At 37.4% G+C, this 23,424-nt stretch overlaps 3 protein-coding genes across 3 annotated transcripts; 2 read left to right on the top strand and 1 right to left on the bottom strand.

Moving 5' to 3' along the window:
* Positions 1-1,993: 1,993 nt before the first annotated feature.
* Positions 1,994-12,551, bottom strand: LOC126681472 (uncharacterized). The gene is made up of 4 exons (XM_050377011.2): positions 12,414-12,551; positions 11,644-11,761; positions 8,063-9,358; positions 1,994-2,669 (listed from the first exon to the last, which is right to left on the bottom strand). Exons 1-4 carry the CDS (start codon positions 12,549-12,551, stop codon positions 2,629-2,631), a joined length of 1,593 nt encoding a protein of 530 aa, XP_050232968.2. The 3' UTR covers positions 1,994-2,628.
* A 3,229-nt stretch (positions 12,552-15,780) lies between these two features.
* On the top strand, positions 15,781-20,771 carry LOC126671507 (uncharacterized). The gene is made up of 4 exons (XM_050365281.2): positions 15,781-15,796; positions 17,604-17,774; positions 18,660-20,265; positions 20,433-20,771. The coding sequence occupies exons 1-4, from the start codon at positions 15,781-15,783 to the stop codon at positions 20,665-20,667; spliced, it is 2,028 nt and encodes a 675-aa protein (XP_050221238.2). The 3' UTR covers positions 20,668-20,771.
* On the top strand, positions 20,691-21,189 carry LOC126671517 (uncharacterized). The gene is made up of 2 exons (XM_050365289.2): positions 20,691-20,717; positions 20,761-21,189. Exons 1-2 carry the CDS (start codon positions 20,691-20,693, stop codon positions 21,187-21,189), a joined length of 456 nt encoding a protein of 151 aa, XP_050221246.2.
* The last annotated feature ends 2,235 nt before the right edge of the window (positions 21,190-23,424 follow it).

The raw sequence follows: 23,424 nt of genomic DNA on the forward strand, positions 1-23,424 counted from the left end.
ATTCAATTTTATTCAAGTCGTTCGTTGATTCGGTCGTGTTTCAATTCATATTTGTTGTTTATTTTTAAATCTTAAAAGAAAAAAGAAAAGAAAAGAAAATTTATATAAAATGAGCCATGCACATATTATCCACGTTGGCCATTTTTCTTAGAGATTTTTAGACAAATACACCTAAAACGGCTAAATAATCTCACGGCTACCACAACAATTTAATACTAATGTAATATCCCGTAAAATTTTACATTTTATTACATTTAAATTCCGACATTTTTCTGGTCGTTTTGAAGTAATTTCGATTTAGTGGCTTGGTTCGAGTTGTTTGGTTTGAGGGTGATTTTATTGGTTTAACCAATTAAATTTTAAATAAAAAAAAATAAAAAAAAGGGTTTTTGTTGAATTCTCGTTCGAGAATATGGATTCTCGAACGAGAATCCAATTCCAGGCCTGGTCTCGTTCGAGACCAGGCCATTCTCGAACGGGAATCAGGCCTGCAAGGCCATTCCCGTTCGAGAAAACCTTTGTCACTTGGACCCCTTCGCCCAGCCCACTTCGATCTCGTTTACGGCTCACTTCCCTACGTTATTTTAAGTCGGTTTCTTCATATAAAACCTAGATCACGATGCAAGGTAGCCCAAGCCACTTTTCTTTTGTTCTTTCGCTGAGAAACGTAGCTGTAATCATCCTCCAAAGTTGCTGCTCGGGTAAGCTCCTTTGTTCATCAAATTTCCAGATTTTGCCTTAATCGACACCTCAGTGTTTTTGATCGTTCTCTCTCGTTTCTAGATCGAAACTGTTTCCGTTTGATCCCAGACGTTCTAGACTCCCGTACCTTCGATTCCCTATCTTGGTTTTGTTAAACGGTACGTAATCGATCTCGTTTCAATCGTCGTACGGTTTCCGTTTTAAAGCTTTGTGTAATCTGTTTCTTATTTCTTTGTTACTGCCGATGGTTTCTTTTACTTAGGCCATGATTTTAGTTGATTCATGTTGTTTAGTCTCTATATTTTGGGTAGGCAAATCGTTGAATCTCAGTTGTGCTTCGTCTCGGTTTCGTTTAGTTCGTTTCCGTGTGATGTTAATTAATGGGTATTGATAAAACTTAAACATAAGTGTTGTTCTTATGATTTTGAGTTATGGGTTAGGTTATGTTTAAGGATATAGATTGATTAAGTTTGAGGTTGAATTCTTGTTTAAGGATATCACAGTAGCAAAAATGGTGTTTGGAAGGCTTTCATGTTGGCGGGGATTGAGGTGTAGTTTGAATGGAAAGGATGGTCAAATAACCTTTATGATCACCAAAGTCTTTTACTTAAAACAAATTAATCCTTAAGGTTAAACTTGAAACTAATAACTTGGGTTTTATTTTTGAATATAAATTAAATAGTGAAAACGATAGATAACCATAAATTAAGTTAATATAATTACACGGGTAATTATATTTGCCTTCAAATGTCGTTTTGTCAAAAGTTGGCTAAATTATAATTTAGCCCCTAAACTTATTTTATAACTTAATTAAGTGGATTTTTGGTTAATAACTTTATAGTTGGTTTTAATTATAAAGAAAAGCAATTAATTTGATTTCGAATATCAAATTGACTAAAGTACAATTTAGTCCCTAATTGGCAAAAGTACAATTTAGTCCCTAAACTTTTATTAACTTAAAATGATTAAGTTTTTGATTTGTAACTTGGGTTACTGTCACGGCCCATTTTCATGAATCGTGACCGGCGCTAGGGTATGGGTATGGTTGTACCAAAACCCGTAGCAAGCCTTGCGGATAACAACTTAATTACATTTAAAACAATGTACCTGCATAAAACCACATGCTCGGGGGCAACCGAGACTTCAGCCTAGTCTAGCAGTACAATAAGCAACATATATTCAAAGTATACTTATCTGAAATTATAACTCCAACAGTATGGCAATATAATATAAATACCATAATTACTGTAATCATGCCAAAAGCGATAAAGTAATCACCAACAATCAGCAGTCTAAAATATAATAAAAGACTAATCATAAATAATCTAATACTACTACTGCGGTCTAAGAGTTTAAAACAGTTCGACTCTTTTATTCTGAAAAATAAAATAAGGAACCTCCGAGAATGAAGAAACGGAGATCGACCAATGCTCAAATCATAAACCTGGAAAATTTTGGAAAACAACGGGGTCAGATTTACTGAGTAGAGTTTATATAACCATTTACATTTATTAAGTTAAAAACCTTTAAAACGTTTAATAAAACATTTTCATTATGGATTATCAATGAAACCCTAAACCATAATTCTAAATCCATTGTCGTGTCGGTGAGACGTATCTCAATAACCGATCCCCGACTATCACTTAATAAATAGTGAGCCCAGGAGACGTATCTTCCACCGGTGCCCTCACTAAGGTGAGACGTATCTCAAACCTACCTCAATACCATAATCTTTACCGGTGCGCACGCAGTCCCGATGATGCCCATCGAGTAGCACGTTCCAAATCAAATCCACAATGCCGAAAACAGTTCAAAAGCTGCTTATACATATATATATATATACAAAATAATACATTTGCTTAATAAAGAGGTAAATAGAGATATAAACTCACTGCTTGCTAAATCCACGTGATCCTGACAAGCAATCTAACTCTGGTTCGCCTCTGAAGTACGAACAGTCGACGGGTCTAAATAAAATATTAAGATCATAATTAAAATCAGACCCTAACTCTAAAGAGTACTAGACACCACATAGGACCAGCACAACACAAAACCAAGTCACATTTAATAAACACTTATATTAAATGCATTCCAGATATAACCCAAGTTATAAGGTACAAATCATATAATCACATTTAAAATGGTAAATAAAATAATTTAAATAAATCCGAGTTAAAATCCATATTAGTGAGTCAGCCGAGTTATTAAAAACTACCAAGCTTCTTCCCACTTATTGGGCGACCACAGTCTAACCCAAACAAAACTTATAAATTTTATAAACCCGAGTTTATAAATTAAAAAAAAATTAATAAAATAATTATCCATTTTAAAGTAGAATTCAATATCTTGCAAATTAAGTAACCTAAGTTACAACCCAAAACTTAACCATTTTAAGTTTATAAAAGTTCAGGGACTAAACTGTAATTTAGCCAAATATGATATTCGGAGTCAAAATTAATTACCCAATCTCAATTTACTAAATTATCAATCAATTAGAAGTCCAAAAGATAAAACTTAACTTAAATAAGTTTTTAGAAACTTTTAGGGGCTAAATTGTAATTTAGCCAAATTGACATTTCAATTAAAATAAAATATAATTATCCGGTAATTATATTAATTTAAGTTATAAAAATATTTAACGTATTCAAATTTTCTATTTAAAATTAAACGAGTTTAAGTTATTATCAAACCGAATTCGATAGGTAAAACTAACTTAAGGGATTCAATTGATTGCAATAAAATAACTTGGTGATTACACATGACATTTAACCATCCTTTTAATTCAAAAGCACAACTCAGCTCATGTTCCTGCCGCCATTACATTTTCAATGAAACACAATTATTAACAGTAGAAATATATAAACCTTTACCAAAACCCATAAGCCAACTTCAATCACAAGTTTACACCCTAACATTCATGAAAGAAAACACCACCAACAAGCATGAAGATTCACAGCAATAACAAGAAGAATGGCAATCTATCACGCACGGACACGGCGAATCGAGACGGCGACAAAGACGAGCAATCACAACTTAACAACCAATACAGATCATAAGGAAACGATCCAGACAGCCGAATTATAATCAAAAGAACGGCAGTTATTAGTGAGAACAAGAAAAAGCGACGAACCGTAGCGGCTTTTAAACGAGATAGTTTCACGTACCGTTATTGATTCTGAAACGTAGCGATGATAGAGAACAACCGGAATATATGAACGAATCAAACACAACTCAGAATTATACCTAAACGATAGAGATAATGGTTAAAATCGGTGATGCGATGTCGAAACAAAAGCATAAGAACAATGAGAATTACTTACCGGATTGACGTGAATGAAACGAGAAAAACGAACGTTATAATTTTTGGGATTGAGAGGAGAAGGGTGGCGGCTGAGTTTGATTTAAAGTGATGAAGAAATTTTTAGGTTAGGAAAAAGAAGAAGTGAAGCAGTAGTGATACTGTAACCAAAAGAAAAGAAGAATACAATTTGGCGTGATGGGATAATGTAATGGCACAAGCCAATGGGCTTTCACATGGAATGAATAAAATGGCTATTTGAACTAATGGCTCACCAACGTGGTACAAAGAATGGCCCATTGCATGAACTATTCATGCAATACTTAACAATGCTTTTCTTTTTTTTTCTGTTCTTTTTTTTTCTATTAAAATTTAATAATACACACTAAACTAATACACACTAAACACGAATCGGACCACGATCGAATTAACGAGCGACTAAAATAAAATTAAATAAAAATATACAATAATAATAATAAATTAGTTAAAGCTTGACGAAATGCAAAAATTATAATTTTTTTTTTAAAATATATAATTTAAAAATACGGGATATTACATTCTCCCCAACTTATTAAAAATTCGCCCTCGAATTTAAACACATAAACAAATAACATAACAACAAACGAAGTACAGAAATAATCAACTAAAACACATAAACAACGATACACGTACCTCAAGGAAAGAGGAAAGGGTAACGTTTCCGCATATCGGACTCCGTCTCCCAAGTGCACTCCTCAACAGAATGATTTCGCCACAGAACTTTGACCATCGGAATCTCCTTGTTCCGTAACTTACGCACTTGCGTATCAACAACCTCAATTGGTTGTTCCTCATAGGACAGCTCCTGGTCAATCTCAACGCTCTGAGGCACAATCACATGTGAAGGATCTGAGATGCACTTCCTCAGCATAGAAACATGAAAAACAGGATGTACTAACGACATGTCTGGCGGCAGAACCAGACGATAAGCCACAGCTCCAATCCTCTCTGAAATCTCATAGGGACCAATGTACCTCGGTGCCAACTTTCCCTTGACACCAAAACGAACCACGCCTTTCATAGGCGAAACCCGAAGAAACACAAAGTTTCCCACCTGAAACTCGATGTCTTTCCTCTTCGGATCTGCATAACTCTTATGCCGACTAAAAGCTGTCTCCAACCTCCGTTTTATCAACGGTACCTTCTCTGAGGTAATCTGAATAATCTCAGCACCAGACAACTTCCGCTCGCCGACCTCTTCCCAGCAGATAGGAGATCGACACTTGCGTCCGTACAGAGCCTCATAGGGTGCCATCTCAATACTGGCATGGTAACTGTTGTTGTACGAAAACTCAATCAACGGCAAATGAGTATCCCAGCTACCCTGAAAATCAAGAATGCACATCCTGAGCATATCTTCCAACGTCTGAATAGTCCTCTCAGACTGACCGTCAGTCTGAGGATGAAAAGCTGTACTGAAGTCCAATCGAGAACCCAAGGACTCTTGTAACGCTTTCCAGAACCTCGAAGTGAAGACCGACCCTCTGTCAGAAACAATCGAAACCGGTACACCATGCAAGCTGACAATCCTATCGATGTACAACTGAGCCAACTTCGAAGCAGGATACGAAACCTTGATCGGAAGGAAATGAGCTGACTTGGTCATACGGTCAACTATCACCCAGATGGAATCGTACCCTTGTCGAGTACGTGGTAAACCAACAACAAAGTCCATGGCAATCCGCTCCCACTTCCACTATGGAATAGGTAGTGGCTGCAGATAGCCAAAAGGTCTCTGATGTTCCAGCTTCACCTGCTGGCAAGTTAGACACTTGGAAACGTACTCTGCAACATCTTTCTTCATTCCACTCCACCAATATGTACCCTTGAGGTCATGGTACATCTTGGTAGATCCCGGATGAACACTGTAAGCTGACCTATGCGCTTCCTCCAGAATCTGGTCTCTCAAACCATCTGAATCCGGAACGCACAGTCTAGAACCAAACCTGAGAACTCCGTCGACAAAAACAAACTCGGAATTCCCATCCAGATGGATCTCATCCATAATCCGTTTCAATTGTGGATCCTCAGCTTGTAAAGCTTTAATCCTATCAATCAAAACTGGCTGCACCTGCAGTTGTGCCAACAGACCACCATTCCGAGAAACCTGAAAACCGTAGCCCGAAGCTATCAAACCATGCCACTCTCTAACCATGGGTCTACGCCCAACCTCAGAAATATGGGCCAAACTGCCCGAAGACTTGCGACTCAACGCATCGGCTACCACGTTAGCCTTACCAGGATGGTACTGAATAGTACAGTCGTAGTCTTTCAGCAATTCTAGCCACCTCCTCTGTCTCAGATTCAGCTCTTGCTGATCAAAGATGTACTTCAGACTCTTGTGATCAGTGAAGATCTCGCAAGTTGCACCGTACAAGTAGTGCCTCCAGATCTTCAGAGCAAAAACCACAGCAGCTAACTCCAAGTCATGTGTAGGGTAATTCACCTCATGCTTCTTCAGCTGACGAGAAGCATAGGCGATCACCTGGCCATGTTGCATCAACACGCAACCCAAGCCAATCTGAGAAGCATCGCAGTACACAGTAAAACCCTCTATGCCAGAAGGCAACGCCAAAACAGGAGCTGTAGTCAGAATCTCCTTCAGCTTCTCGAAACTTGCCTCACACTTGTCGGTCCACTCAAACTTAACACCCTTCTGTGTCAGCTTAGTCAAAGGTGCAGATATTCGAGAGAAATCTTGCACGAACCGACGGTAGTAGCCAGCTAACCCAAGAAAACTCCTAATCTCGGTAACTGACCTCGGCCTCTGCCAATCCATAACCGCCTCAATCTTCTTTGGATCAACCTTGATCCCATTCTTCGACACCACGTGTCCTAAGAAAGTAACCTGTTCCAGCCAAAACTCGCACTTTGAGAACTTAGCATACAACTGATGCTCTCGCAAAGTCTGTAGTATAGTCCTCAAGTGATAAGCATGCTCCTCCTCACTCCGAGAATAAATCAGGATGTCATCAATGAAGACGATAACAAACTGATCCAAAAACGGCTTGAAAACCCGATTCATCATGTCCATAAACGCTACTGGTGCGTTAGTCAACCCAAACGACATGACTAGAAACTCGAAATGCCCATAACGCGTTCTGAAAGCAGTCTTAGGCACATCGACGTCCCGAATCCGAAGTTGATGATACCCGGATCTCAAGTCAATCTTGGAAAAGCACTTCGCACCCTGCAACTGATCAAACAAGTCGTCGATGCGAGGAAGAGGATATTTGTTCTTGATGGTAGCCTTATTCAACTGTCTGTAGTCGATACAAAGTCGAAAGGAACCATCCTTCTTCTTAACGAACAGAACTGGACCACCCCACGGAGAAGTACTCGGTCTGATGAATCCACTGTCCAACAGTTCTTGTAACTGCTCCTTTAACTCCTTCAGCTCAGCAGGAGCCATCCGATACGGCGGTATCGAAATAGGACCAGTTCCAGGAACAACGTCAATGCAGAACTCGATATCCCGATCAGGTGGTAATCCAGGCAACTCCTCTGGAAAAACATCAGTGAACTCATTCACTATAGGGACAGTGTTCATACCGCCCACCTCAGCGTCCATGTCTCTAACCACAGCTAAGAAAGCTTGACAACCCTTACTCATCATCCGCTTTGCCTTGATCGCAGAAATCAGATTCTTCGGTGTCTCCGCCTTTTCCTCTTGAAAAGAAAAGGGTAGATCACCTGGAATCCGAAACTCAACCGACTTCCCTCGACAGTCGATCGAAGCATAATGGCGTGCCAGCCAATCCATCCCCAAAATCACGTCAAATGAAAGAACATCCAAAACAACTAAGTCAGCACGCAAGTCTCTTCCATGGATAACCACGGAACACGATGGATACACAACATCCACCACCACACAGTCAGACAAGGGAGTAGAAACAGATAAAGGTTCACTCAGACTTGTTGGTGTTACACCCAACTTAGCAGCAAAACACGTAGACACAAAAGAATGGGTTGCACCCGCATCAAATAAAACAAGTGCATCTACGAAAGAGATCTGAAGAGTACCTTGCACCACTGCGTTAGATGCATGAGCATCCTGAGGAGTCAAGGCAAAAACTCTGGCCTGACCCTGACTCTGCTGCTGAGAGCTCTGCCCGGTACCATAGCTGCTAGAACCTCTACCGCCGTTGCCACGGCCTCCAAAACCACGCCCTCCAGAACCTCGGCCCCGCTGGCCACCAAAAGAAGCAGCAGGTTGAGAAAACCCTGCTGGTGTAGAGAACGCTGGTCTCTGACTCTGATAGGATGGCTGAGCAACGCTAGCTGCAGACATCTGCTGCCCAGATGCCTGACACTCTCTTGCGAAGTGACCCGGCTGGCCACAAGTAAAACAACCCCCTGGTGCTAAACGACACTCGCCTGGATGTCGACGTCTGCAGTTCTGGCAGAAAGGAAAACTAGCACCTCCGCTGTTACCGCGCCCAAAACTGCGGCTGCTACCGCTGTTGCCTGAACTGTAGGTGTACGGCTGATAACTCTTCTTGACACCCCTCTTCTTGTTCTTGTACTGAGAAGGTGCCGATTGGTAGCTACCACCACCACTCTGCTGTCCAGGGCCAGAAGACTTCTTGGTCTGAGAAGGACCAGAAATATCCCCAAACTGCAGTAACGAGCTCTCCATACGCCGAGCACTGTCTACTACGTCTGTAAAATCTCTGCGTGTCTCGGTCAGCAAACTCACAAAATCGCGCCCTAAGCCTTTTACGTATCTGTTGTTCACCCTTTCCTGATCTGTCTGCAAGTCCGGCGCGAACCGACCCAACCTCACAAACTCTGTCGTATACTCGGATACTGACCTATCATCCCTAGTAAGTGAGAGCAACCTGTCTCTGTGACCCTCTGTCACTGAAAACGGCAAGAAGAAAGCTCTGAATCTCGCCACAAACTGAGCCCAAGAGATGGTAGCCATGTCAGCATGAACATAGCCACGAAACCAGTCACCAGCTGAACCCTTCATGGATATCTCGACTAGAACGACGGTCTGACGCTCAGTAGCCTGAAGTCGCCGAGCATTCTGCTCAACCTCCTCGAGAAAATCCAGCGCTTCTCCAGAACCGTCAAACTCAGTTGGCTTCAGCCTCATGTAAGCCAAAACCAAATCTCTGTCAGTGGTTCCGACACCACCAACTGCTGCACCACCAGCCTGTGGTTGCTGCTGCTGAACAATCTGACCCAACACTGCATATTGATCCTGCATAGCGACTTGTCCCGCCTGCAGCTGAACTTGGTTGAGTTGTAGAGCAGCAACTCCAGCCAAAAATGTGTTGAAGTCAAAGTCCTCCAACTCAGGTTGTGCCGCACCTGGTGCTCGAGCACCCCCTGCAGCACCGCGTCCTACGCCTCTGCCTCTACCTCTGCCAGCTTGGCCTCGGCCACCACGACCTCGACCAGTTCGACCCCGACCAGCTGGGCCTCTGCCTGCTAGTCCTCTACCAGCATGAACCTCTGGTTCATTCTGATCCACCTCCATAGAGATCGCGTCATCAGCCTCAGCATTTTGCTGAGCCGCAGCACGAGTACGAGTATTCATTCCTAAGAATGAAACAAGAACAATTTTAAATAACACAGCAAATTTCATACCCATGCATGAAATAGAACAAGCACCAATTAAGATTTCCCGAGAAATCAATAATGATAAAAATTTATTCACCCAAGTGAAAATAACAATATAGTAAACAATAAAGCAAATAAATTCACACGACTGACTCACGACATTCCTATAGGAGTAGGCAGAAAGTTTTGAAAACAAAAGATGACGTTTCCAAGACAAGACTCGAATCCTAATTCCGCAGTAGTTCCTAGGACAATTTAACCACTTAACATGCCAAACAATAAACACTTAACATTTAAAAGGCCTTGGTTTGAAACCAAAGCTCTGATACCAAGTTTGTCACGACCCATTTTCATGAATCGTGATCGGCGCTAGGGTATGGGTATGGTTGTACCAAAACCCGTAGCAAGCCTTGCGGATAACAACTTAATTACATTTAAAACAATGTACCTGCATAAAACCACATGCTCGGGGGCAACCGAGACTTCAGCCTAGTCTAGCAGTACAATAAGCAACATATATTCAAAGTATACTTATCTGAAATTATAACTCCAACAGTATGGCAATATAATATAAATACCATAATTACTGTAATCATGCCAAAAGCGATAAAGTAATCACCAACAATCAGCAGTCTAAAATATAATAAAAGACTAATCATAAATAATCTAATACTACTACTGCGGTCTAAGAGTTTAAAACAGTTCGACTCTTTTATTCTGAAAAATAAAATAAGGAACCTCCGAGAATGAAGAAACGGAGATCGACCAATGCTCAAATCATAAACCTGGAAAATTTTGGAAAACAACGGGGTCAGATTTACTGAGTAGAGTTTATATAACCATTTACATTTATTAAGTTAAAAACCTTTAAAACGTTTAATAAAACATTTTCATTATGGATTATCAATGAAACCCTAAACCATAATTCTAAATCCATTGTCGTGTCGGTGAGACGTATCTCAATAACCGATCCCCGACTATCACTTAATAAATAGTGAGCCCAGGAGACGTATCTTCCACCGGTGCCCTCACTAAGGTGAGACGTATCTCAAACCTACCTCAATACCATAATCTTTACCGGTGCGCACGCAGTCCCGATGATGCCCATCGAGTAGCACGTTCCAAATCAAATCCACAATGCCGAAAACAGTTCAAAAGCTGCTTATACATATATATATATATATACAAAATAATACATTTGCTTAATAAAGAGGTAAATAGAGATATAAACTCACTGCTTGCTAAATCCACGTGATCCTGACAAGCAATCTAACTCTGGTTCGCCTCTGAAGTACGAACAGTCGACGGGTCTAAATAAAATATTAAGATCATAATTAAAATCAGACCCTAACTCTAAAGAGTACTAGACACCACATAGGACCAGCACAACACAAAACCAAGTCACATTTAATAAACACTTATATTAAATGCATTCCAGATATAACCCAAGTTATAAGGTACAAATCATATAATCACATTTAAAATGGTAAATAAAATAATTTAAATAAATCCGAGTTAAAATCCATATTAGTGAGTCAGCCGAGTTATTAAAAACTACCAAGCTTCTTCCCACTTATTGGGCGACCACAGTCTAACCCAAACAAAACTTATAAATTTTATAAACCCGAGTTTATAAATTAAAAAAAAATTAATAAAATAATTATCCATTTTAAAGTAGAATTCAATATCTTGCAAATTAAGTAACCTAAGTTACAACCCAAAACTTAACCATTTTAAGTTTATAAAAGTTCAGGGACTAAACTGTAATTTAGCCAAATATGATATTCGGAGTCAAAATTAATTACCCAATCTCAATTTACTAAATTATCAATCAATTAGAAGTCCAAAAGATAAAACTTAACTTAAATAAGTTTTTAGAAACTTTTAGGGGCTAAATTGTAATTTAGCCAAATTGACATTTCAATTAAAATAAAATATAATTATCCGGTAATTATATTAATTTAAGTTATAAAAATATTTAACGTATTCAAATTTTCTATTTAAAATTAAACGAGTTTAAGTTATTATCAAACCGAATTCGATAGGTAAAACTAACTTAAGGGATTCAATTGATTGCAATAAAATAACTTGGTGATTACACATGACATTTAACCATCCTTTTAATTCAAAAGCACAACTCAGCTCATGTTCCTGCCGCCATTACATTTTCAATGAAACACAATTATTAACAGTAGAAATATATAAACCTTTACCAAAACCCATAAGCCAACTTCAATCACAAGTTTACACCCTAACATTCATGAAAGAAAACACCACCAACAAGCATGAAGATTCACAGCAATAACAAGAAGAATGGCAATCTATCACGCACGGACACGGCGAATCGAGACGGCGACAAAGACGAGCAATCACAACTTAACAACCAATACAGATCATAAGGAAACGATCCAGACAGCCGAATTATAATCAAAAGAACGGCAGTTATTAGTGAGAACAAGAAAAAGCGACGAACCGTAGCGGCTTTTAAACGAGATAGTTTCACGTACCGTTATTGATTCTGAAACGTAGCGATGATAGAGAACAACCGGAATATATGAACGAATCAAACACAACTCAGAATTATACCTAAACGATAGAGATAATGGTTAAAATCGGTGATGCGATGTCGAAACAAAAGCATAAGAACAATGAGAATTACTTACCGGATTGACGTGAATGAAACGAGAAAAACGAACGTTATAATTTTTGGGATTGAGAGGAGAAGGGTGGCGGCTGAGTTTGATTTAAAGTGATGAAGAAATTTTTAGGTTAGGAAAAAGAAGACGTGAAGCAGCAGTGATACTGTAACCAAAAGAAAAGAAGAATACAATTTGGCGTGATGGGATAATGTAATGGCACAAGCCAATGGGCTTTCACATGGAATGAATAAAATGGCTATTTGAACTAATGGCTCACCAACGTGGTACAAAGAATGGCCCATTGCATGAACTATTCATGCAATACTTAACAATGCTTTTCTTTTTTTTTTTCTGTTCTTTTTTTTTTCTATTAAAATTTAATAATACACACTAAACTAATACACACTAAACACGAATCGGACCACGATCGAATTAACGAGCGACTAAAATAAAATTAAATAAAAATATACAATAATAATAATAAATTAGTTAAAGCTTGACGAAATGCAAAAATTATAATTTTTTTTTTAAAATATATAATTTAAAAATACGGGATATTACATTCTCCCCAACTTATTAAAAATTCGCCCTCGAATTTAAACACATAAACAAATAACATAACAACAAACGAAGTACAGAAATAATCAACTAAAACACATAAACAACGATACACGTACCTCAAGGAAAGAGGAAAGGGTAACGTTTCCGCATATCGGACTCCGTCTCCCAAGTGCACTCCTCAACAGAATGATTTCGCCACAGAACTTTGACCATCGGAATCTCCTTGTTCCGTAACTTACGCACTTGCGTATCAACAACCTCAATTGGTTGTTCCTCATAGGACAGCTCCTGGTCAATCTCAACGCTCTGAGGCACAATCACATGTGAAGGATCTGAGATGCACTTCCTCAGCATAGAAACATGAAAAACAGGATGTACTAACGACATGTCTGGCGGCAGAACCAGACGATAAGCCACAGCTCCAATCCTCTCTGAAATCTCATAGGGACCAATGTACCTCGGTGCCAACTTTCCCTTGACACCAAAACGAACCACGCCTTTCATAGGCGAAACCCGAAGAAACACAAAGTTTCCCACCTGAAACTCGATGTCTTTCCTCTTCGGATCTGCATAACTCTTATGCCGACTAAAAGCTGTCTCCAACCTCCGTTTTATCAACGGTACCTTCTCTGAGGTAATCTGAATAATCTCAGCACCAGACAACTTCCGCTCGCCGACCTCTTCCCAGCAGATAGGAGATCGACACTTGCGTCCGTACAGAGCCTCATAGGGTGCCATCTCAATACTGGCATGGTAACTGTTGTTGTACGAAAACTCAATCAACGGCAAATGAGTATCCCAGCTACCCTGAAAATCAAGAATGCACATCCTGAGCATATCTTCCAACGTCTGAATAGTCCTCTCAGACTGACCGTCAGTCTGAGGATGAAAAGCTGTACTGAAGTCCAATCGAGAACCCAAGGACTCTTGTAACGCTTTCCAGAACCTCGAAGTGAAGACCGACCCTCTGTCAGAAACAATCGAAACCGGTACACCATGCAAGCTGACAATCCTATCGATGTACAACTGAGCCAACTTCGAAGCAGGATACGAAACCTTGATCGGAAGGAAATGAGCTGACTTGGTCATACGGTCAACTATCACCCAGATGGAATCGTACCCTTGTCGAGTACGTGGTAAACCAACAACAAAGTCCATGGCAATCCGCTCCCACTTCCACTATGGAATAGGTAGTGGCTGCAGATAGCCAAAAGGTCTCTGATGTTCCAGCTTCACCTGCTGGCAAGTTAGACACTTGGAAACGTACTCTGCAACATCTTTCTTCATTCCACTCCACCAATATGTACCCTTGAGGTCATGGTACATCTTGGTAGATCCCGGATGAACACTGTAAGCTGACCTATGCGCTTCCTCCGGAATCTGGTCTCTCAAACCATCTGAATCCGGAACGCACAGTCTAGAACCAAACCTGAGAACTCCGTCGACAAAAACAAACTCGGAATTCCCATCCAGATGGATCTCATCCATAATCCGTTTCAATTGTGGATCCTCAGCTTGTAAAGCTTTAATCCTATCAATCAAAACTGGCTGCACCTGCAGTTGTGCCAACAGACCACCATTCCGAGAAACCTGAAAACCGTAGCCCGAAGCTATCAAACCATGCCACTCTCTAACCATGGGTCTACGCCCAACCTCAGAAATATGGGCCAAACTGCCCGAAGACTTGCGACTCAACGCATCGGCTACCACGTTAGCCTTACCAGGATGGTACTGAATAGTACAGTCGTAGTCTTTCAGCAATTCTAGCCACCTCCTCTGTCTCAGATTCAGCTCTTGCTGATCAAAGATGTACTTCAGACTCTTGTGATCAGTGAAGATCTCGCAAGTTGCACCGTACAAGTAGTGCCTCCAGATCTTCAGAGCAAAAACCACAGCAGCTAACTCCAAGTCATGTGTAGGGTAATTCACCTCATGCTTCTTCAGCTGACGAGAAGCATAGGCGATCACCTGGCCATGTTGCATCAACACGCAACCCAAGCCAATCTGAGAAGCATCGCAGTACACAGTAAAACCCTCTATGCCAGAAGGCAACGCCAAAACAGGAGCTGTAGTCAGAATCTCCTTCAGCTTCTCGAAACTTGCCTCACACTTGTCGGTCCACTCAAACTTAACACCCTTCTGTGTCAGCTTAGTCAAAGGTGCAGATATTCGAGAGAAATCTTGCACGAACCGACGGTAGTAGCCAGCTAACCCAAGAAAACTCCTAATCTCGGTAACTGACCTCGGCCTCTGCCAATCCATAACCGCCTCAATCTTCTTTGGATCAACCTTGATCCCATTCTTCGACACCACGTGTCCTAAGAAAGTAACCTGTTCCAGCCAAAACTCGCACTTTGAGAACTTAGCATACAACTGATGCTCTCGCAAAGTCTGTAGTATAGTCCTCAAGTGATAAGCATGCTCCTCCTCACTCCGAGAATAAATCAGGATGTCATCAATGAAGACGATAACAAACTGATCCAAAAACGGCTTGAAAACCCGATTCATCATGTCCATAAACGCTACTGGTGCGTTAGTCAACCCAAAAGGTCTCTGATGTTCCAGCTTCACCTGCTGGCAAGTTAGACACTTGGAAACGTACTCTGCAACATCTTTCTTCATTCCACTCCACCAATATGTACCCTTGAGGTCATGGTACATCTTGGTAGATCCCGGATGAACACTGTAAGCTGACCTATGCGCTTCCTCCAGAATCTGGTCTCTCAAACCATCTGAATCCGGAACGCACAGTCTAGAACCAAACCTGAGAACTCCGTCGACAAAAACAAACTCGGAATTCCCATCCAGATGGATCTCATCCATAATCCGTTTCAATTGTGGATCCTCAGCTTGTAAAGCTTTAATCCTATCAATCAAAACCGGCTGCACCTGCAGTTGTGCCAACGTGGTACAAAGAATGGCCCATTGCATGAACTATTCATGGAATGAATAAAATGGCTATTTGAACTAATGGCTCACCAACGTGGTACAAAGAATGGCCCATTGCATGAACTATTCATGCAATACTTAACAATGCTTTTCTTTTTTTTTTTTTCTGTTCTTTTTTTTTTCTATTAAAATTTAATAATACACACTAAACACGAATCGGACCACGATCGAATTAACGAGCGACTAAAATAAAATTAAATAAAAATATACAATAATAATAATAAATTAGTTAAAGCTTGACGAAATGCAAAAATTATAATTTTTTTTAAAAATATATAATTTAAAAATACGGGATATTACAGTTACTTAGAATTGAAGTTATTGAGTTCCGCTTTTAAAATGGATTATTATTTTGCTAATTTATTTTATAAATATAAACTTGGGTTTATATTTGATAATTGTTTTGAGTCGGGTTAGACTTGGGTCACCCGACCAGCGAGGTTAGCTTGGTAGTTATTGGTAACTCGGCTAACCCACTATTTGGAAATTATTTATTATTTAAAGTTATTAAATAATATTTATAAATCGGATTTTTAAGCGAGAACTCAATAGACTTGTATTAATTGGGCTTTATTACCTATTGGGCATATTTGTGTGTGCTTTGGATTGTTTATTTCCGACATGTTATTTGTGCTAGTCCTATGTGGTGTCTAGTACTCTCTAGAGTTAGGGGCTGTTTTTAATAATTATTTTATTTGTCTAGACCCGTCTACTGTTCGTGCTTCAGAGGCGAACCAGGATTAGTTGCTTGCCGGTTTTCACGTGGATTAGCAAGCAGTGAGTTTATATTTACTATTTACCGCTTTATTAAGTAAATTGTTATTTTAATATTAAATATATATACTGTACGTATATTTTGAACTGTTTTTATATTATGGCTCTTAGTTGGAACATGCTACCTAATGGGCATCATTAGGACTGCGTGCGCACCGGTATTGATCTGGGTAAGGTATATATGGAAATGTGGTAACTCGGTGTGAGCATAGCTCTCGGGACCAGGTAGAGTAACTCGGTGTAGCTCAGCTCTCGGGACTCTGGTATAAGTGTGGTCAGTGGTAACTCGGTGTAGCTCAGCTCTCGGGACCAGACCTATTGGATTATTATTATTATTTAGAATTGTGGATTAGGGTTCCAACTATTATCTGTAATATCGTTATTAAATGTTTTAAACGTTTTAAAGGTTTTCCACTTAATAAATGTAAATAGTGGTATGAACTCATCTCAGTATATCTGACCCCGTTGTTTTCCCAATTTTTCCCAGGGTTATGATCTGAGAGAGTCTGGTGATCTCCGCATTTACTTTTCCTTGGAGGTTCCATTTATTTTGATAAACTGTCAAACTATTTTATTCTTAGACCGCAGTAGTTGACTAGACGTCTTTATTATTATTACAGTTGTTTGTCGGATTGATCTGACTAGTTATATTGCTCTGGCATGTTATGTAGTTATTTCGGATTATTTATGTTATGCCTATTTTTAGACTCAGAATTGGATAAGCATGTTATATTATCTGTTGAATATTATATCTGCTAGATTTAGGCTGAAGTCTCGGTTGCCCCCGAGCATTGGTTTTCTGCAGGTTTATGTGTTTATGTGTTAAATGAAAGGCTAGCTACGGGTTTCGGTACTACATTACCCATACCCTAGCGCCGGTCGCGATTCATGAAAATGGGTCGTGACAACTAACTATAATACCGTTTGTCATAAGTTTCTTTTAATAAATAAGCTTCCATATTTGCCAAATTACGACTCTTAAATAGGAGCTGTTCTCTTCCAAAATTCAATCAATCTCCATGTCGCAAGATTCTCTCAAAATCAAACTTACAGTTTCCTTTCATAATCAGTAATTCAGAGACGATTCCAACAAAATCAAACGCAGTACATTCCCTCAAAGAAGATTCGATCAAGAACAGAACATTCATCTGTCAAATTTGAACAAAAAACAGGTCAATCAATACGCATTCAAGACAAAAATCGAGGAATCACATCTGATATGAGTTTACTAAGTGATTCAGGTTAGTCTCTGATCAATCGCGACTCGAATTCAACTAATCTTTTATCAATTTTGAAATTGATCAATCGCGACTCGAATTCAACTAATCTTTTATCAATTTTGAAATTGATCAATCGCGACTCGAATTCAACTGTTATCTCTGATATATCGCATAAATAGGTTTCTGTTTTCAAATTTAAATTGAATGATTTAAAAACTGGATACATTGAAAATTTTTTTGCAGTTCTTAATTGATAATTCATTCAATTTTGTGATAGTTACTGATTTTTGAATTTACTAAATCTGTTATAGTAATTTTAATGATTATTAATATGTTATAGTTTACTAAATGGTAAATAAGCTTATACTAATAGTATGAATGAATATTCATTCAATTTTGTGATAGTTACTGATTTTTTTGAATTTACTAAATCTGTTATAGTAGTTTAAATGATTATTAATATGTTATAGTTTACTAAATTGTAAATAAGCTTATACTAATAGTATGAATGAATATTCATTCAATTTTGTGATAGTTAGTGTATTTTTAGTTTGATAAAGCTGTATTGTAGTTTTAATGTTTAATGATGTGTTATAGTTTACTAAATAGTAAATAAGACTCTACTAATAGATTGAATGAATATTCATTCAATTTTGTGATAGTTAGTGTACTTTTAGTTTGATAAAGATGTTATAGTAGTTTTAATGTTTAATAATGAGTTATAGTTTACTAAATGGTTAATAAGCCTCTACTAATAGTTTGAATGAATATTCATTCAATTTTGTGATAGTTAGTGTATTATTACTGAATGGTTAATAAGCTGTTATATTAGTTTTAATGATTATTTTGTTTATAGTTTACTAATGGTTTAATAAGTGTTACTAATGTTAAATCATTAAAATGCAGCAAAAGGAACACTGAAGGCTCTTGTGCACTATAATGGAGTATGGAATGAGCATTTCAATTACTCCAACTATAAGATGAAAGGAATACTGATAAGGGAAGACACGACCTTTGAAGAAATTAAGGAATTGATAGCATGTATACTAGAGGTAAACAGTTGGGAAACCAAAATGGAAATCAGATTTCAGTTAGAAAGCAACTACCAAACTTTAGAAATTGAAGATAATGTCAGCCTTCAATTCTACATTGAAATGAAAAAAGATGAACCGCGAGTAACCAGTTTTCCATTATGTGTTACAACAAGAAAATTTGAAGATCAACCACAAATACTGAATGTCAGCAGCGAAGATCAAACACAAATACTGAATGTCAGCAGCGAACCTTCTATTGGAATGATTGAAGAGCAATTTGTGGATACATCATCTACTAGTAACACAACATTCGATATTGTAAAATATGCAGAAATTTTATACAAACAAACAAGAAAAGAAGATGAGGAAGCTGACAGTAAACCACAAGAAATCAACATCGTCACTAATCCAAAAATATCAGAAATCTATGTCGGACAGATCTTCAAAGACAAAGAAATCATGAAGACAAGTTTTTGTTTCTACACAATTGCTAACCAATTCCAGTATAAAGTCAGTAAGTCTTGCAAGAGAGAATATATAGTCATTTGCATTGATGAAAATTGCAGGTGGACAGTGAGAGCTTCAAGAGATGGGAAGACAAATATGTTTGTGATTAGAAGAATGATCAACATCCACACATGCCCACCAAATATAAGAATGGACGACAAACGGCAAGCAACAGCTTCTATAATAGGGGAACATATAAAAATGAAGTTCTTGGATATAAAAACCATCTATACTCCAGCTGATATTATTGCAGATATTCAGAGAGATTTTGGGATTATTTTGAGTTACAATAGGGCATGGAGGTCAAAAGTAAAGGCACTAAATCAGATTAGAGGTACTCCGCGCGACTCGTATTCCATTTTGCCTGGATATTTGCACATGCTTCTACAAACTAATCCAGGGTCTGTTGTAGATCTTCATACAACTGATGAGAACAATTTTGAATATATGTTTATGGCTCTAGATGCTTCTATTAAAGGTTGGAAGTACTGTAGACCAATAGTTGTAGTAGATGGTACATTTTTGAAGTCGAACTACGGTGGAACATTAATAACAGCAAGTACACAAGACGGGAATGGTAAGATTTTCCCCCTTGCTTTTGCTATTGTTGATTCTGAAAACGATGATTCCTGGGAATATTTTTTTGTAAAATTGAAAGAAGCATTTGGTGGAAGAAGTGGGCTGTGTATTGTTTCAGATAGGCATCTGAGTATATCCAATGGGGTCAAAAAAGTTTTTCCTGAAGCAAGTCATGCAATATGTATGTACCATTTGCTAAGTAACATCAAATCAAAGTTCAAACACGATCCGGATACATTGAGAGACTGTTTCTATGGAGCTGCAAGATCATACACAACTAAGGGATTTGAATACTACATGAAAGAACTCGATGCCATTAATGCAGGAATTAAAAAGTACCTAACAGATATTGGGTTCGACAAGTGGGCAAGAGCATACTGCAAAGCTAATAGGTATGACTACAAATTCTGATATTAGTTACCTGATAGTTCTTTATAAATTTGATATGACTATGGAATAACTAGTTTACTGACAATTTGCTTGATATTTACTGAGAGTTTTTTATGTGTATTACAAGAAGTTTGATCATATTTTACAATAATTAATTTGCAAAAATTAGGTACACAACAATGACATCGAATATAGCCGAGTCTTTAAATGCAGCAATCAAGGCAGCTAGGGAATTACCAATAACAACACTTCTTGAAAGTTTAAGGCGTTTGATGCAAGAATGGACTTACTCTAACAGAAATATTGCAATTTCTACATTTACTAAGCTGACAAACAAAGCAGAAGATGAACTCAGAAATCACTATGCATCATCGTTAAGAATGAAGGTAAATTTTCAACTATAGTAAATTATATATTCAACTATACCATGTTTTCTAAACGTTATCTAACAGTTGTCTGATGGTCAGTTAACTGTGTAATATGTTTTTTCACAATAGGCTTCAACATCTGTTAGAGGTTTGCATAGTGTGGAACATGGTGATAAAACCTTTATAGTCAAACTTAATGAAAGAACATGCACATGCTGCAGATTTCAATTGGATGAAATGCCATGTCCACATGCTGTTGCTATACTAAACAAACTTCACCAAGAACCATATCAATACTGCTCAAACTTTTTCAGTAAAGAAAATATGCTTGCCACATATGAAGGAATTGTCTATCCAATGCCTAGCCAAAATAATTGGGATTTACCAGCCAATGTTGAAAGTATGGAAGTTCTTCCACCAATAGGAAAAATTCCAGCGGGAAGACCAAAGAAAAGAAGAATACCGGGACCAACTGAAACAAAGAAGAAAAATCAGTGTGGAAGATGTAAAGAAAAAGGACATAACAAGAAGACATGTAGAAATATACCAAAATCATAAAATTTAGTTTTCAAATAGATTTCTTATATACATTGATTAGTTGATTTGTAATTCATTGAATTTTGGCTCAATTAAAGGATTTCTTCTTCTTTTTTGTGATTTTTTCTTATAATTCTAACCACTGTGTTACCATACAAATTAAAGGATTACCAACTAGTTACCACTATGTTACCATACAGTTACCAAATATTTATCAAAAATTATTATCATTTCTGTTCAATAATTATAAAAAATATTTTTTCAAATTGTTACTACATGTTCAGGAAGTGGTAAATAAACAAATTGCTACAAGATTACTAAAGTGTACGTACATGTTTTATAAATGTAAAAAAGATAAATTACTAGTGGTTTCCTAATAGGTTTCTTAATATTTGTTATAAAGTTTTATTAAAAATGTATTTATAATTCATTCGATTTTCCTTTTATTAATGAATATCTTCCACTCTTGCTATCAACTTTTTTAATTTCATATTTGTAATGATTTAGTCTGAAAAAATTATTTATTCAATGGCTATAACAGTTTACTAACTATCAACCAGTAGTTTACTATTAATTTAACAAATTTATTTTTTATAATTTAAAATAATTTAAAATATTTTTAATCTCATTTAAATCTATCAACTTTTTTACTATATTTAATTTAATATTTATAATGATATAATCTTAAAAAATTATTTATTCAATAGCTGTAATAGATTACTAACTATAAAGCATTAGCTTACTATTAATTTACTAAAACAATATCAAAAGTATATAACTATATTAGTTAGTTAATACCTATAAAATTATAACAGATATTATAAGTTTACTAACTAGTAACCAAAACATTACTAATAGTATAGACTAAAAATATAAGTCAATTATCATTTACTAACACTAAAACAGTAACCATTCAACATTCATAGGTTTAGAAACCTATATACAAAACAAAGTCATAACAAAATAAAAAACAAATATTGTTCAGATCTTTTTCAGATAACAAAATAAAAAACTTAAAGTACTAGGATAAAATGAAGAGTTCAAATCTTGTTCTTCCCCTTTCTCTTTGGATTTGGGACCTCCTTTTCAACCTCCTCATCACTAACAATATTGCTCTCTATCTTCATATTGCCATAGCGGAACAGCAGAAATGCAACACGCTCACGATAATTCTCAATATTGAAATCACAAGGTATTTCTTTGCGCAGACACAAACACTCCGCAAAAGCAAGCAAAAACGCACCACAATCACTGAATAAAAGACATAAAATTGAATTATTCATCAAAACTGCATAATTTAGAAATAATAAATTTGAAAACCTACCTTTCCTTTTGAGTTGGAAGATCCTCCACAACTTCAATATGGAAAGCTTCATTTGAATTCTTATTCTAATAAGGCTGAGAATTCAGATCAATGTCACTGCGCAAATCATAAAAATTCATCTGAGCTAAAAAAAGTGGAATTAGAACAGAATATTTTGTGGCTGCTTCAACTGCAGACTTCCTCGCCACATTTGAATTCATAGAATTATACACATATATGCATCTTTCTTTGAAGACCAAACGCCCCAAAATCCAGTGCTTCTGCTTCTTCATGTTCATAGGAAACAACACCTCATCTACATTCTTCCAATGCGTATTGCAAAGCATATTGTATCCACAAATATACTTTGCAATAAGACTAGGTTCAGAAACTGAAGTAGATTCAGACTTCTTCCTCTTCAAGTATGCCACATAATATGAAGTCATTCTATCATCGAAGAGGCAATCAGTTGTCGTAATTCGCAAATCATTAACAGGTCTATACTTGGCTCTTTTACGAATGTAGTACATAACGATGTTGATATGCTGTAAGAAAAGTAAAATTAGAATTAAATATAAAAATTAGTAAATAATTAGTAAACAATTAGTAAACAATTAGTTCATAACAGCAATGGTAAAAAAAGAAATACTTACACCACTCTGTAAGAAAGCACCCGAGTAATTAAGCGAATGAAACCAAATTTTATTATCCACATGTTCCACGCCATAATTGAATGGAGGTTCGATAGTGTCGAAACCTTTTTCATAAGAACTTCCCCTACAAAAATAAAAACAGATAGAAGGTGAAAAAAAATTTCAACAAGTTATTAAAACTCAGCAACTTCTTCTATCAAAAATTGGTAAAAATAACATAGCACACTTAAAGACTTACTCAAATTTAGCGTCAACCCAATTATTAAACTCCATCTGTCCCGCATAACAAGTATCTCTGAT

This window comes from Mercurialis annua, linkage group LG1-X, assembly GCF_937616625.2.
Source record: "Mercurialis annua linkage group LG1-X, ddMerAnnu1.2, whole genome shotgun sequence".
Lineage (NCBI taxonomy): Eukaryota > Viridiplantae > Streptophyta > Magnoliopsida > Malpighiales > Euphorbiaceae > Mercurialis > Mercurialis annua.

Coding starts and splice junctions, on each gene's coding strand:
- LOC126681472 (XM_050377011.2), bottom strand. CDS start 12,551: ATGGGCCATTCTTTGTACCACGTTGGTGAGCCATTAGTTCAAATAGCC. Junction 11,762..12,413: donor CTTCTTTTCTTTTGGTTACA/GTATCACTGCTG, acceptor TAATGGCGGCAG/GAACATGAGCTGAGTTGTGC. Junction 9,359..11,643: donor AGTTTTACCTATCGAATTCG/GTTTGATAATAA, acceptor CTCGAGCACCAG/GTGCGGCACAACCTGAGTTG.
- LOC126671507 (XM_050365281.2), top strand. Junction 17,775..18,659: donor GAGTTTACTAAGTGATTCAG/GTTAGTCTCTGA, acceptor ATTAAAATGCAG/CAAAAGGAACACTGAAGGCT. Junction 20,266..20,432: donor GCATACTGCAAAGCTAATAG/GTATGACTACAA, acceptor TGCAAAAATTAG/GTACACAACAATGACATCGA.
- LOC126671517 (XM_050365289.2), top strand. CDS start 20,691: ATGTTTTCTAAACGTTATCTAACAGTT. Junction 20,718..20,760: donor CTAAACGTTATCTAACAGTT/GTCTGATGGTCA, acceptor TTTTCACAATAG/GCTTCAACATCTGTTAGAGG.